The sequence below is a fragment of the Cladophialophora immunda genome (genome assembly GCF_000835495.1).
Source record: "Cladophialophora immunda strain CBS 83496 unplaced genomic scaffold supercont1.1, whole genome shotgun sequence".
Classification (NCBI taxonomy): Eukaryota; Fungi; Ascomycota; class Eurotiomycetes; order Chaetothyriales; family Herpotrichiellaceae; genus Cladophialophora; species Cladophialophora immunda.
The window spans coordinates 5770024-5783972 of record NW_015622541.1 but is presented as its reverse complement, the minus strand read 5'-3'; the positions used below and the strand labels follow the sequence as shown (position 1 = coordinate 5783972).

At 52.8% G+C, this 13949-nt stretch overlaps 4 protein-coding genes across 4 annotated transcripts; 1 reads left to right on the top strand and 3 right to left on the bottom strand.

The window, feature by feature from the left end:
- Positions 1-389: 389 nt before the first annotated feature.
- Positions 390-2411, bottom strand: PV07_01693 (uncharacterized protein; the record flags this gene model as incomplete). Its single annotated transcript, XM_016388251.1, has 5 exons — positions 390-746; positions 819-1130; positions 1195-1421; positions 1480-2215; positions 2271-2411. The coding sequence occupies 5 exons, from the start codon at positions 2409-2411 to the stop codon at positions 558-560; spliced, it is 1605 nt and encodes a 534-aa protein (XP_016255179.1). The 3' UTR covers positions 390-557.
- Positions 2412-6493: 4082 nt separating this feature from the next.
- PV07_01692 (uncharacterized protein) lies at positions 6494-8452 on the top strand (the record flags this gene model as incomplete). The annotated part of the gene is made up of 4 exons (XM_016388250.1): positions 6494-6726; positions 6776-7158; positions 7212-7855; positions 7962-8452. The coding sequence occupies 4 exons, from the start codon at positions 6494-6496 to the stop codon at positions 8280-8282; spliced, it is 1581 nt and encodes a 526-aa protein (XP_016255178.1). The 3' UTR covers positions 8283-8452.
- A 217-nt stretch (positions 8453-8669) lies between these two features.
- Positions 8670-12069, bottom strand: PV07_01691 (uncharacterized protein). The gene is made up of 5 exons (XM_016388249.1): positions 11224-12069; positions 10059-11174; positions 9703-10002; positions 9318-9654; positions 8670-9263 (listed from the first exon to the last, which is right to left on the bottom strand). Exons 1-5 carry the CDS (start codon positions 11380-11382, stop codon positions 8722-8724), a joined length of 2454 nt encoding a protein of 817 aa, XP_016255177.1. The 5' UTR covers positions 11383-12069; the 3' UTR covers positions 8670-8721.
- Positions 12070-12392: 323 nt separating this feature from the next.
- On the bottom strand, positions 12393-13937 carry PV07_01690 (uncharacterized protein). Its single transcript, XM_016388248.1, has 4 exons — positions 13430-13937; positions 12833-13358; positions 12735-12757; positions 12393-12667 (listed from the first exon to the last, which is right to left on the bottom strand). The coding sequence occupies exons 1-4, from the start codon at positions 13871-13873 to the stop codon at positions 12497-12499; spliced, it is 1164 nt and encodes a 387-aa protein (XP_016255176.1). The 5' UTR covers positions 13874-13937; the 3' UTR covers positions 12393-12496.
- Positions 13938-13949: the final 12 nt, after the last annotated feature.

The window sequence follows — 13949 nt, the reverse complement described above, 5'->3', positions numbered from 1 at the left end:
GCCCCTTGCATGTGCAGTTGTCAGAGGTCGGCTTACTTGAGAAGCCAAAGATCCGGGCGCAAAAATACCAATGAGGTGGAAATGCCTGGGGATCTAATCAACCCAGCCGACGACACTTGTCGACCATGTGGACTGCATAAGGGAGGCCTCTCGGCAAAGGATGAATGATTGCATCAACAACTGTTTCCAGAAACGGAACAATTGCAGACAGGCTCTTTTGACAGCCGACTCTTCCTGACACAAGGCTTGTGGTAGGTTCCTCACTGCCATTGGTGTACGGCTGGACGAGTCTCAACGGCAGTTCGAGGTATACACAATAGGACGAGAGGGCTGGGACCCAATATAGACAAAGTTCACATGCTTTGATGGTGGCAGAAAGTGCCGATTTCACCGCTTCACGTTGACCTTGCACTTGTTGTTCCCACCAAAACCAATATCTACTGCGCGGGTACAAGAACATCAGGTACGCGCATCCCAGGTAGCTCGTGAGCCACTTGAACCCTGCCTGTGCTTTCGAGGCGCTTGACAGTCTGAACGCTTCGTCCAGCGGTTCACGTTCAACCGATGGCAACCGCAGCCTCAGTCGCAACTTTCTCGTTGCCAAAAATGACCTCTTCATGCCTGACTTCAGCGTGATCCTTTTCGCTGGCACTGCTTCCATCCTCCTTCGCAGCCATCGCCACAGCGGCGACTGATCCCACACACTTGTACTTTCGAAATTGGCGAGCTGGAAGGCGTGCCTCGAACTGCACAACGGCAAAGAGTCAGCAATGTGTGTCGTTTTGGGGAAGAGCCTTGAATCCTTTGTTCGAACTCACCATTTCATCAATTTCCTCAAAAGTCCTGTTCTTTACCTCCGGCAGGTAAAACCACGTCCACAGCGCGCCGAGCAAGCAAGACGGTGTCCAGATGTATCCATACTTTGGACCCCAGTTCAGAGAATCGGGGTTGATGAAATATGGAGCGGTGAAAGTGGCGAGCCAGGCCCCCAAAAAGCCAATCGACGCCGCCAGACCAAATGTGTAGCTTCGGAGGCGCTGCGACGGGAACTCGCCACCGCAGAGCCATGCGTAGGTTGCAACCATGCCATTGTAGCCGACAATATAGACAACCGAGACGCCGACAATAACCTACACAGATTCCGTTAGCAGAGTGATTCAAGATAGATCATCAGAGTTGCCCAAGAAAACTCACTCGTCCGGTTGAAGTGCTTGGGCCTTGTTTGTCATATACAACGGCGACGATGAGTTGCGTGATACCACAAAGGATCATGCCGATAGTCAGGAAGACTCGCCTCCGACCCCATTTGGTAATGACGGCGCTGTTGATCAAGATGGCGGCCACGCCAACGGCAACAAGAATGCACGAGTTTTCGAATGCCGAACCGACATGAGCCATTTCGAAGAAATACGTGCCGTATGCTGGAGTTTCTTAGTTAGCACGGTATGTTACCGAGAAGAGTCACACAGAAGAACATACAGATCATGTACATGGCACCGGATGCCGCCTGGAGGGAAACAGCCCCAATGGACAGAAGAGTGCGTCTTCGATCAACAGGGTTGCGAAACATGTCCAGAATGTCAGCGCTCTTGGCCAAGGCTCGCTCGGCGGCGATGGCATCTTGGATCTCCTTGATCTCGTCTTCGACCGTCTCGGGATAAGGTCGGAGCCAGTAGAGGGCCTTGCGAGCTTTCTCGGCCTGGTCCTGGAGAAGGAACCACCGAGGGCTTTCGGGGATAAAGAGCATCCCCAGAGACAAAAATCCAGGTACAATGTAGATGATGCCAAGGGGAACAATGTATTGCTGCTTGCCTCCAAGCTTGACGGTGAAGTTGTCGATAATGGTTCCAACCAAAGTGCCAATCGACGTCCAGGACTGGAAAAGGCCAATGACAAGACCTCGATATTTCGCAGGAGCACATTCTTGGAGATACAGCTGCGAGAATGTCATGAGCATGCCGTTTGCAATGCCAATCAAGAAACGAGCGAAATACAGAGCCCCAATGCTGGTGGTGGTCATCATTATAACATTTGCCACCACACAAAGCAGAGCCGCGATCCAGATGGACATCTTTCGGCCGATGTACCTTGCAAGGGGACCGGCAAAGGAGGAGCTGATGAAAGCACCAAGAATCATGAGAGATGAGATCAGCTGCTGGCGTGTATGGGAGATGTTGTATCCGATAGGCGAGGTTGGGTCCTTTTCCCCAAAGACCTACTCATCGTTAGAGCTGCCATCCGTGGTCACACATCATCCTGGACAAGCATACATCCAAAAAGCCAGGCATAGCCTGGAGACCACCGATGATACCAAAATCAACTCCATATTGAAATGGGCACATGCTAATCAAGGTGCATGCGGTGATGCATTTCCAATGGGCCCTCAGGGTATCAGGCCTCGAGGTCGCCATTGTGGTGGTGAGTTTGCGGTTGTCAACTGAGACTCCAGGGCAAAGATCAGGTGAGGTTGAATGGGATATCAAACTCCTCCAGGGAGTCAGTTGATATATCTGAGGAACCCATCAAAGGGCCAACACCTTTTTAAGGCAGTTGGGAATGAAAGGTCCAAGCACCTTTGACGATTCTGGGATAGGCTCACCGTTGTCGACGAGGAGGAGACAGAGCCCCACGCAGAGGCGAATGATATTCAAATGCTAGATTGTGATAGGTAGGATGGCTGTCCAGTTTGCCATTTCCTGGGCGTCATGGGGGATGGTCTGGGGAAAATGCTGGAGCAAACTAAACCAAAAGCCGGCAATGACCCACTGACCAACAGAACATGTGCGGGCAACACTGCCTAGATGGACCCTCGCTCCGGGGGCCATCCAGGTCGGTGAGAGCTCCAAGAGCCCAGCCTCGCCCAGTAAATAGATGGCTGGTTGTTTGACCCCAGTGCCAATCCATTGCCTCATCACAGGCACAGACACTTTTGTAATCACCACAATTCTCGTGTCAAAAGAGAGCTGTCGGAATGAGTGTCGGTCATAATCCCCGTCCGTCGTCCGGCTCGTGTCCTATGTAGCGTATGGAGTGAATTCGATCCCTTGGAATAGAGAGGCTCGCGGATGATAGTGGCCAACTTGGTTCGAGTAGATCTCTCATGGTAATTAGCAGGCATAGAATCGTGGGCTAGCATCCAAGGCGCCAGGGTCCGGAAGTGCGGCCAGGAACGCACTTTCGAAGCCCTCCCCTGGGAAGATGCAGTCTGCGGCGGAGTCCCTGTGCTTTGCAAAGACTCAGGAATCTTGAGGATCTCCACGTTTCCAACTCTGATCTTCACAGATCTGTGGACTCTTTTGTGTGCTTGTCGGCAGTGATCGAGTTCTCCGTAGTAAGGAGAGTGCTCCAGCCGGTTGGGGATCCGGCCATTTGTTTGAAGCCGACGTGCGGAGATTCGTGCTTTAGTGGATGAAGCTCCGTCGTCCCTAACCGAATCATATCTAGACGTTGTGTCTCCCGGACAAACAAGTCACCTGGATGGTGGAGGCCGCCATCCTGTTCGCTTGGACTGGGCATTTGCGCAATTCATTTGCCGAAAACGGCAACCCTAGAAACCCGGCTTTTCCACGCTCTAGGCTTCGTTAAAGGCTCGAACACCAGCGCAAGACAAGAAAGAACCCCACAGGAGCGAAGACCCCAGCCCCAGTCGTCGGTATTCCGGTTTGATCATCAGAAAAAAGTGCTTAACAGCTAAATACCCGCATTCGCTCTGGAAATCGTAGTAGTTGTGGCGAGCGTAGTCCGGGGTAAGAGGCTAACCATCGCGGCTTGATGTTGAAATCTCAACTACCCCAGTTACCGTATGGGTGATGCTTGTAGGAGCCGGCTAGATATCGGATGTCCGTTTATCCTTTCTGGGAATCTTGGTACTAGAGTGGGCGACACCCTAGTAATGGCAGACTCTTGCGGCGGTTGTGGACATAATCATAATGCCAATGGGTTCAACCTGGACTTCTACAATGATGCGGACCAGGGAATGCTTGATCATGCCAGGTACATGGCATTGTGGTAAAAGAGTGCCGTTGCTGCAGCATCCACACACACTTCCCACACTCCTGTGCAATACCTGATGCTTGTGGACGGCGCGTGTCTAGACGACAGCTTGGTCTTGGAGCTGTGGGACTTTACTGATGACCCTTCTGTGTCCTTCCGGCTCCTTGTGTAAGTCCGTTGTGTAAAGCCCAACAGATGCGGCAAAGTCGATCTGGACTGGTTGCTAGTTACCATTTACGGGCAGCCCTGGGAATCTCCCTTGATCTCGAATGTGGCCAATCTGTGGGACAGTTCGAGCACTATCCGTACTGAGGCCACGCGTGCGACTTGGGCAGTCTGGCCTGATGTTGGACTGGACAGCAACGACTTCGGTCGCCCCGAGTCCACTTCTCAATCCCTGAAAGACATGAACGGACAACAACTGTGCTCGGATCGTGTGAGGTTTGCACCCTCTGCCAGAGAATCTAGACTCGCCAGCGACGCAAAGCCATGGCTCCTGACTGATCGACAAGCTGAGTCTGCCTTAGAAGCTACATGGGCGAATCTTTCGGGCAGATTTTGTCGGCAACGCCCCACAAGGTGGTTGATTTCTTAGTTGCTCTTCTCCTCTTCTACATTCGAGACCATCGAGACACGTTGAGTGATTATTTCGGTTCAAAGTCTCGATTCCTGCCTTATTGTCGCCACGTGAACACCTCCACATATGCCGATAGCAGTTTGGCTGGGGGCCGTCTCTGTCAATCAGTGCTAACACGACAAGTAATTGCAATGTTGGGGAGTGCCAGGTACCAAGATACAATTGCCGGTACACACGAAAACCAATAATAGCAGGTGCAAGACACAATGGACCCAAGATCAGCGCGTCTTCCGCTTGGCAACTTTTCTTGCATGTAAGTAAGCCAAGGTTTGGAATTTCTCCTTTGGGTGGGCGTGGTTCGCTATCACTTGCTCATCCGATTCTGTTGCGTATTGTTGTTCTGAAACTATACCTGCTCGATGGCTCCGCCGTTTCAAAAGCCCTTAGTCAAGCTCAACACCTTGAACTGGCTGTGTTGAGCTTGTCTCGGTTGCATTGGCAGAGACCGACCAGCATCGGTCTTTTGCAAATATATGTCGGGATCGAAAAGTGTGGTTCGGATGACTGCAGCTTTACAGGGTTCTGGGTTCAGTTCGGAGGGCGGTTCCTTTTCTCCGTCGATACCATGATGCCATGGACTGTAGGATGCCACCTGCAGCATTCCAACTTTGACAAACGTATAGATGTATGACTGTGAGCCCACCGGAAGTTGTGTCACAGTCGAGCGTGTGAGACCATCGGCCCTGCTGCTTCGACCAATGTTTCCTCCAAAGACGTATGCTCAGCCTAGCAAATCATCCTGCGCAGATCGCTTCCACTGTATTCATTGGCATGTCGGAGTGAGGTTTTGAGGACCAAGCCCGGATGCCAACGAGGCTTTCTAGCAAAATACTGCGAACAGCCACAAAAAGTCCACAAAGCCAAGAGGTTTAGAGTCTCAGGGGGTATATTTGTAGCAGCTTGGGGTCAATGATGCCGACGTTCCTTTGATACAGGTAGGGGCGCGGCGTACAGCAAGTCCGGGCGGAGTGAGTAGAGTCGTGGTGGGCGGTGTTCCTGATGATGGAATCAATGGCAGTGAGGAGATTGCGGCCTCCACGCTCGTGGCGGCCTGAAGATAAACTCGTGCCAAGGAAGCCGACCTTGCCAGATGAAGACTAGCCCGATTCTAGTTACATAAGTGCTGACTGATCTGCCAGGCTCAGATCCCATCTCCATCGGCAGCGTCCATCATTCTTCGCCCCTTCTGCATTGCTCGGAGAGAGGATTTACAGGTCAGCAACTGGCTCCTACCTGCATACAGAGTACAGTTGTGATTGACACTGCTTGGCTGGCTGGCTGGCTGCAAGCATAGCCATTGATGGCCTCATTGCTGCAGTACATTTGTCATTCCTGTGCCTCCTGAAACCCCAAGTTCGACATCTGTCGGCGAGTCGGCTTCACTTTGGATGGGACAACCTGATGATATCTTGCTTCAAGGAGGCTGAGCGTGCCGGTAATCTGCGGTCTGTGTCCGCAACGATAGCACTGCCCATTGCACAAGTGGTCTCTCCATATGGGGAGGCGCAAGAGGTCCGCTACCTGTCAATCAATTCAATCCGATGGATATGAGCGTGGCTTTAGCAAAGGCTGATGTGGAACTCTCCACCTGAAACTTGATGGACCACCGAAGCTCCAAGATGCTGCTGCAAGCCAAGGAATGCTTTGGCATCATGCCGCCAACAAAAGTCCGCACTGCTCTTGGTGTTTCGGAACTTCATTCGCATTTCCGCCAACAGGTATAAGTTCGAGCTCCTACTTTCTTTGAAGAGTTTATTTTCGTCTATCGCTCAGAGAGAAGCCCCTAGGAACTCAGTGTCACTTGCTCACGATACGGATTCGATTTTATTACATCATTGACCACCTCAACCATAGCAGATAATCATGCCTCTCACGGAGAATCAGACGTCACTCTACATGCAGACAACAGAGTATATGGGAGTCCAGACGGAGGAGTCGTCTGATCAGACTTCAATGGACCAGATGGGGCTGATGGAGGAGGCGATGGGAGGAATCAGCAACCCCATGCCGGCCTCCGATCCTGACAACCCCCAGAACTGGCCTCTGCACCGGAAAGTCTACGTCACTTCCGTCTCATTCTCATTTGCTTTTGCAGTGTATACCTTTCCCTTTCCTATCATTGTCCACTGGCTGACGTTTGGATAGCGCATTTGGGCTCACTTCGTACACCATTGGGATTAGCGATGTGGTCGCAGAGTTTAACATCTCAATGACCCTCGCCATCGCTCCATTCTCACTTTATCTTGTCGGCATTGCTTTTGCCCCGGTACATACTCCTCATGTCACGGAAAGATTTGGCCGTGCACCAGTCTACTTCGTCAGCCTCCCAATTTGCGCCTTGTTTCTCCTCGGGACCAGTCGAGCTCAGAGCATTGGTGCGCTAGCGATCCTGCGATTCTTCGCCGGTCTTGGAGGAGGCCCGTGTCTCGTGCTCATCGAGGGTACATTCGCAGATGTTTGGCCTGCGAAGACCACTGTGACGTACTACTCGGGCTTGACTCTAGCCTCATATCTCGGGGCTGCGTTCGGTATTGAGGTCTTCGCTCCGCCTTTCGTGGTCAGAAGCTGATGGCTTGCACAGGTCCCATCATCCTCGGGAACATCGTCCCAAGCACGTCCTGGCGGTGGACAGCCTACGTTTCCCTAATGGTTTGCCTCGCGGCATATCTGCTCGGCATCGGGGCGCCTGAGACATATGCTCGAGAAATCATCCGCACGCGAGCCAGACGCGCAGGCAGACCTCATAACCTTCCTCCAGCTGAATCAGGGACCACCCTCCGTCGCATGGCGAAGCTGACCATCGTCGACCCTCTCGTCATGGCATTCACCGAACCCATAGTCATCATGACTACGCTATACGTGTCCTTCGTCTTCGGGACGACTTTTCAATGGTTCGTTGCCGTCCCCGCAGCCCTGAATTTGACGTACGGATTCGGCATCCGCGCCTCAGGGCTAGCGTTCATTTCCGCGGTGGTCGGTGCCTTGCTTGCCGCCGGCACGGCGACATTGATCGAGCAGTTCCTGATCCTCTGGAAGCTGCGGCAGTGCAAGGACGAGGAGATGGTGCAGATGGAGATCGAGTACCGACTTGTCCCCGCCCTTGTTGGTGGAGTTTTGATGACTGGAGCGTTCTTCTGGGTTGGATATACTGCTGTTCCCACGATCAGCTACCCTTTTCCCATCATCGGCACGGGCGTCTTCGTCTGGGGCAGCATGATGATCCTGGTACGGATTCGCGTTCCCCGTTATACCCAAAACACCCCCCCCCCCCCTTCCCTTATCCCTCAACTCGAAAAGTCATATTTGCTAACCACACATCGACTTTCTACAGATATCCTACATCTCGTACCTCTTCGACGCGTACCCACCCGCCGGGACACTCTCCGCCCTCACCATCGCCGCAAGCGCTCGTATCCTTGTCGCGGCCGCGATCCCGCTCGCCATCATCCCCATGATCACAGCTCTGGGCGGCGACTGGGCCTACGGCACTTTCGGCGTCATTTCCGCCGCGCTGTACCCTATCAGCTTCGTCGTCTTCAAGTTCGGTGCGGGCCTGCGCATGAGGAGCAAGTACAGTGCGCAGAATATCGCGATGGTCACGCTGCGCACGCATCAACGGGTCAAGTCCATGCCTATACCTGCGACGGCGTGATTCCGTTGTGAATGGGAGCACGAATATGTCTGTGTTCCTTTACAAGACCCGGGCTATTTACTTGCCCTCTCTCGAGTTGCGAATGCAGAGTCGAGGCGAATGGTCGCAGGTTACAGTGTGCGGAGATTTGAAACAGAACAATAGAATATATCCTGGTTCTATGTTCAAAAAGCAATTCCTATGTATTTTCCCTTCTGGTTTCTGTTCCTATATAGATGACAGGATCTAGCCACAACCCATTAAACTGATCCTGAATCTTCCCTATTACGGCCATCACGGCCTTCCTGACTATTTTTTCTCCTCCTTGCTCTCATGTTTCCTAGATCTTCGAAGAGCCGTTTCGACATTTCTCCCACGCGGCCACGCCCCACCACCCCAAACATGCCACCAAAACCCTGACATCCGCACGCACAAACCACCAGATTCGACCATATATCAATCAGAACCAGAAAGACAGAGCGCACGCCACGGTCATGTAGACACTGAGGAACGTGTATTGCGCCTCGAAGAACCACGCGACCCACGAAGTCTGGGTCTTCTTCGCCTCTTCCTTGGGGTAAGCGACTCCGGTCATGGGATCCCTGTCCAACAGCTCCTCTCTGTCTGGGACGGACGGTGGGAAGATGGCGTAGTTGATCGGTGTCCAGCACGCCAGGCCACAGGTCAGCCAGATGATCGGAGGCCAGCCCGCATGTGTCAGCACGTCGATCAGAAGCTCCTTTGTGGTCGTGTTCTCCGGGTTGGTGATGTTCGAGTGAAGACTGACGCCAACTGCTGCGAGGATGAACATGATGTAGGTGACGTGAAGGTAGCATTGACAATCCCAGACAGTGACTTTGAGACGACGCCACAGCGGAGCTCGGAGTCGAGGGTCCCGCTCGTTGAGTTGGTCCTTCTGGGATCCGGAGGATGTAAACACTGCGACCTTTCCTCCCAGCCATTTGGGAAGAACAAAGGTACGAATGACCGAGATGGCATGGACTAGAGAATGTCGTCAGTGAAGCCAAACATGTCGCGATGTTTGAGGATACTCACAGGGTGACATCCACAACAGAGCCCTTGTATCCCTCATACCGGTACGATAGCCGGAAGGCAAGAATGAGACCATCTCATTCACACGGTTCAAGAGCATGCTGAGAAATGCTGAGCGGATGAGCCATCGCAGCTGCTCCGTGTCTGCGTAGGGGACAAGCTTGCCACCGGAAACAAGCACGACAGGTGCGGTGAACATCGACGCCACCAGAAACACTGTGAATAGCGAAGAGATCGTGTAAACAAAGCCACAAAGCCGCTGTGGGAGCGTCATGTACTTCACCAGTGGACCACATATGCTAAATCTCAGTTTCAGGGCGGTCTGGACGGTGCCGATGGTCTGTAGCGGTTTAGAATATGACAACAGGACAAGGAATACATAACTTACCCATCTTGTACGTTGCTTCAAGTGGCTCACCAGAGAATCTGGAACTGTTCCAAATTGCAATGGCTCGTGAACGAAGGCAGTGTTCCAGCCAGACCCGAGAAGCATACTTGAACAGCAGACATCTTCAGCAAGAGAACCTGTGGGGAAGCCTCCGATCGACGCAAGGGCTGAGCGTCTCAGCACGTAGCCGGAACCAGTGCACCAGGCCACACCAAGGGAGTCCTTGATCGGTTCCGCAATATGCACAAACGTGTCCAAACTCTGGCAGAGAGGGTCATCCCTAGGCACGTTGTAGAATAACTAAGCAATCGTCAGTAAGCCCCAGCAACTGTACAATCCGGTGGAGGAGCACGTACCTGTGGCGGGCAGGCCATCGAGCATTTTGGATCCTGAAGCATGTGAGGCAAGAGCGCCCGTAGCCAGTCTCGCATGGGAATCATGTCAGCATCAAGAGCCGCAAGAAAATTGGCCGCACCTCCTGGTAGTTTCTTGGTCTCTTCAAGAGCATCGTTCAGGTTGCCGGCCTTGAAGTGGTGTGGGACGCCAGGGTATTTTGGTCTTGAGCGATAATAGAGGTTCGAAAACTGGGTCAAGGCGAGTTTCTCAACCGAATTCCGCAACGACTCGGACTTCCCATCATCACAGACGATAACGCGAAACCGTTCGAGAGGGTAGTCGATATTGCAGGCTGCCTTGGCAGTGTCGAGGATCAGGTCATCTTCTTCACGACAGCAAGTGATAACCACATCGACCGAAGGGACGTTGTCTCCGACCAAGCGAAGTTTTGGTCTCTTTCTCAGTCCAATAATATGCCAGCCCCAGAGACTCTGTAACAACATCGGAAGTGAAACAAAGAGCTCGACGACGATGAAAGCCCATGCCATCCAGAATACCTCGTGCGCAGCGTTCTCCGCATCTACGGTGAATTTGACGCGGAGAACGAAATACAACCAGTTGGCGCCAACCGTAATGACGACCAAGACTGGGCACAGTCTGTAAAGAATTCGTTTAAGGGTCGAAAGCCGTTCGATGTCGTCATGCGTTGCAAGTCTCTGAATCAAGTAGTCATCCTCCTTCTCACTCATCCCTGGGCGGACAGTAGAATCGTCTGAAAATGCTTCGGAAGTTCGCGCAGGCTCGGGCACAGAAATTTCTGGGAGCGCGGGTGCTTCGCAAGAATATCGACGAGCATCGAACTGCCCTGGTGCAGAGTAACCGGCCGAAGACACGCCTCGGATTTCATTGATTGCAAGTCCCAAGGGGTTGCCTTGAGTTATCGTGAGGGGATCAACCTTATGCGCAACATCTGCTATGGCAATAGAAGCTCGTCTCGTGATCTGGGACATCCGCCTGCGCATCTCGTTCCCATGCGACGATGTACAGCCTGTAGCGTGGCTGTGTGTGCTCGATGCGTTGGAAGGATGTCGCTTGAAGGGAAGAGTCCATTTCAGGTGTTCCGAAGTGTTTGAATTCTGCTCAGGTCAAAACAGCATCTTCAGAAGGACAACTATAGCTGCATACCTCAGCGTGCTCGCGAGTTGCGCCATCATGTGGCCTATCTGAAAGCCCACCAGCATCTGGCATTGCCCTGTCGGCTGCTTCCGAGGAAGCCAGGGTTGAAGAACGACGAGGCTGAATAGAAGACGCCGTTGACGAACTCCTCGAAGGACGTGAATCCATGACGGCTACGTGCCTATGGGATGCTCGAGGTCTGAGGACAAAGGTGCGGGAGCCCTAAGGCAGATCCTCAATATATGCAGTTTGGGTATGTGGCAGCGGAGTCCAAATTTGACTTTACTTGCGTATGGAAAGTCCTGCATCTGGTGGTTTCAGCAAGTGCGTATTGCTAAGTTTTGCACGTCTCAGGTCCTCCCTTAGCATCGTCCATCACTACTTCAATGGCATGTCGTTCGCCAGCATGTCATTCGTCAGTTTTCCAGAATAGACGACGAGATCCATGGGTTGGAAACGGGACCGACAAGGCTGGACGGCTTGGATCGGGCTAGTAGGATTCCAAGCCGGCTTATTGTCTGGGTCCTTCGCTCAGGAGATTTTCCATTATTCAGAGTGGATTTGGCGACCATCTCGCCGTACAGGGAAGAGCGGTCATAGACAAGACACGCGGCGCCTCTTCTTCCCATCGACTAGTAGAGCTTGGACTGCTGGATCCGCGACTGTGAGCCATGGCGAGCTGACTCTAGTGAGCGGATAGGTAGGTCCTCATACGACCTTGACAGGCCAAGTGGAACTCTGAAGTTGATTGACACGGGGGTTCGTAGAGTACCAAGTTGAGGAGGGCCTGCACCTGCCTCGTTGGATAGTGGCCAGTGAGCGCCCAGCTTTCGCTTGTTCCAGATGATATGTCAGTTGTGGCACTTGCTATCTTCCCCAGGGGATGACCGAACTGAACGTTGAGCCAAAGCTTGATGCCAAGCCTTATGCCAAGACGCGGTGCCCCAAAAATAGCTCCATTTAAAGGGGAGCAGAGCCTTACGCACACGTGACGTTGTATTTCTGGGCCATGACAGCCTCAGCGAGCCAGAGTCTGCACAAGGAACAGAGCAAGTCTATCGCCTCTGAAAATACGGGTCAGGACCTGCTGAAATTGTCATTGGTATGGTCGTCAAAGCTACAAGTCTGTATTGATCTGTAGGCAAAAAGGGGTTTCGGAGGACATGCCAAGAGGCGACCCCGGGCAAATGCCGACCAAGACGATGCTCCAAGCCAACTCCTCCTTTTCTACCCCTACTGGTGCTGTCAACAGCTTGAAACCTTCGTTGCAAGATACACCAGACTATGCCTCTACCAAAACACCGTCAACCTGCTTCTCATCCGGTCCTAACAATCCCAAAGCCTCTCGTCTCGTGGGTGCACTGGGGTCAAAGAAGGGTTTCTCCGCCAGAGAAGTTACGCGTGTGCCATGTCGAGGGTAATTGCCAGCATAGTCCCAAGAGGCGTTGTGGATCTGAGAAGAATCACAAAGTTAGCCACCGAGAGCAAGTTGGCTATCGTCGATGATGAAACAATCTTACCGTGATTCTGTTGTCCCAGAGAGCTGTTGCAGTGGAGGAGAGCTTCAGTCAGCATGACGACCCACGTTATGATATCGATCTCTTGGTTGGAGACCTACCACTTGTACCAGGAGTCCACTTGAATCGCACCTGGATATCAATGTTCTTCTCATACACATCATACAGATACCCCAAAATGAGGTCACTCTCCGCCTTATCGAGCCCGACAATTCGATCAGTCATTGCTCTGTTGACCCAAAGGGCCTTCCAGCCGGTCGCTGGATGAACGCGGACTAATGGGTGGGTTCGTTCGATGTACTTGGGCCCAGCGGCCGGGTTCTCCCGGTCCAGATATGGATGCGCAGACCGATACACAGCGTACTTGCCATCGATCAATTTTCGGAAGTCTGGCGAGAGTTTCTCATACGCGGCGTAGCCGCTGGCCCAGAGGGTATCGCCTCCGACAGGTGGCACAGTGTCATTATGGAGATGAGTGATACCCGCGGGCTGTCGTTCATGGACCAGATCGGTATGCCATCGTGAAGCACCTCCGGGCCTGCGGAAGCTCGCCGGATGCTCCTGGGCTTGCAGAGCTGGCCAGATCACCGTGACACCAGGCACGCCAGGGACTTGAGGGACTTGAGGCTGTGTGTTGGAGAAATTCGAACTTAGCACAGGGAACCACTTTCAACTATGTCAAGAAGGGTCTGATTTACATGGATCTCAACCTCGCCATAGTATTCTCCAAGCGACTTCTGCTGCTGAGGCGAGATGTCTTGATCTCGGAGGAAAACGACGCTGCGCTCGGCAATCAACAATGCCAACTCATCCTTTTGCTGGTCGGTGAGGTCTTTGAGCTGAAGCCCCTCTATCTCGGTACCAATATAAGTGGTCAGGTCGGTGACCTTGGTCGCGGCGGAAAGCAGGGCGCTCTTCGACTTGTCGGCTCGAGAACCTGCGTCGACGTGCCTGCGCTCCTTGTTTCGAATGTTGTACACGTCTTGGAGGTACAACGGCCGATTCGGGCGGTACGGGTATCCCTCCGAGAGATCGATGCCGGCCTTCACGAGTCTTTTGTACGCCGACTCTGGCAGACCCAACGTGTCCTTTTTCGGGACGACAAAGTCCGTGATGCTGGGATCGATGGGAGCGGGCGCCATATTGATCGATAGCTCTCTACTGCCACAGGAGCAAAGAGTACGTTGAAAGGGACAATGGCAACTCTAGGTCTACGAT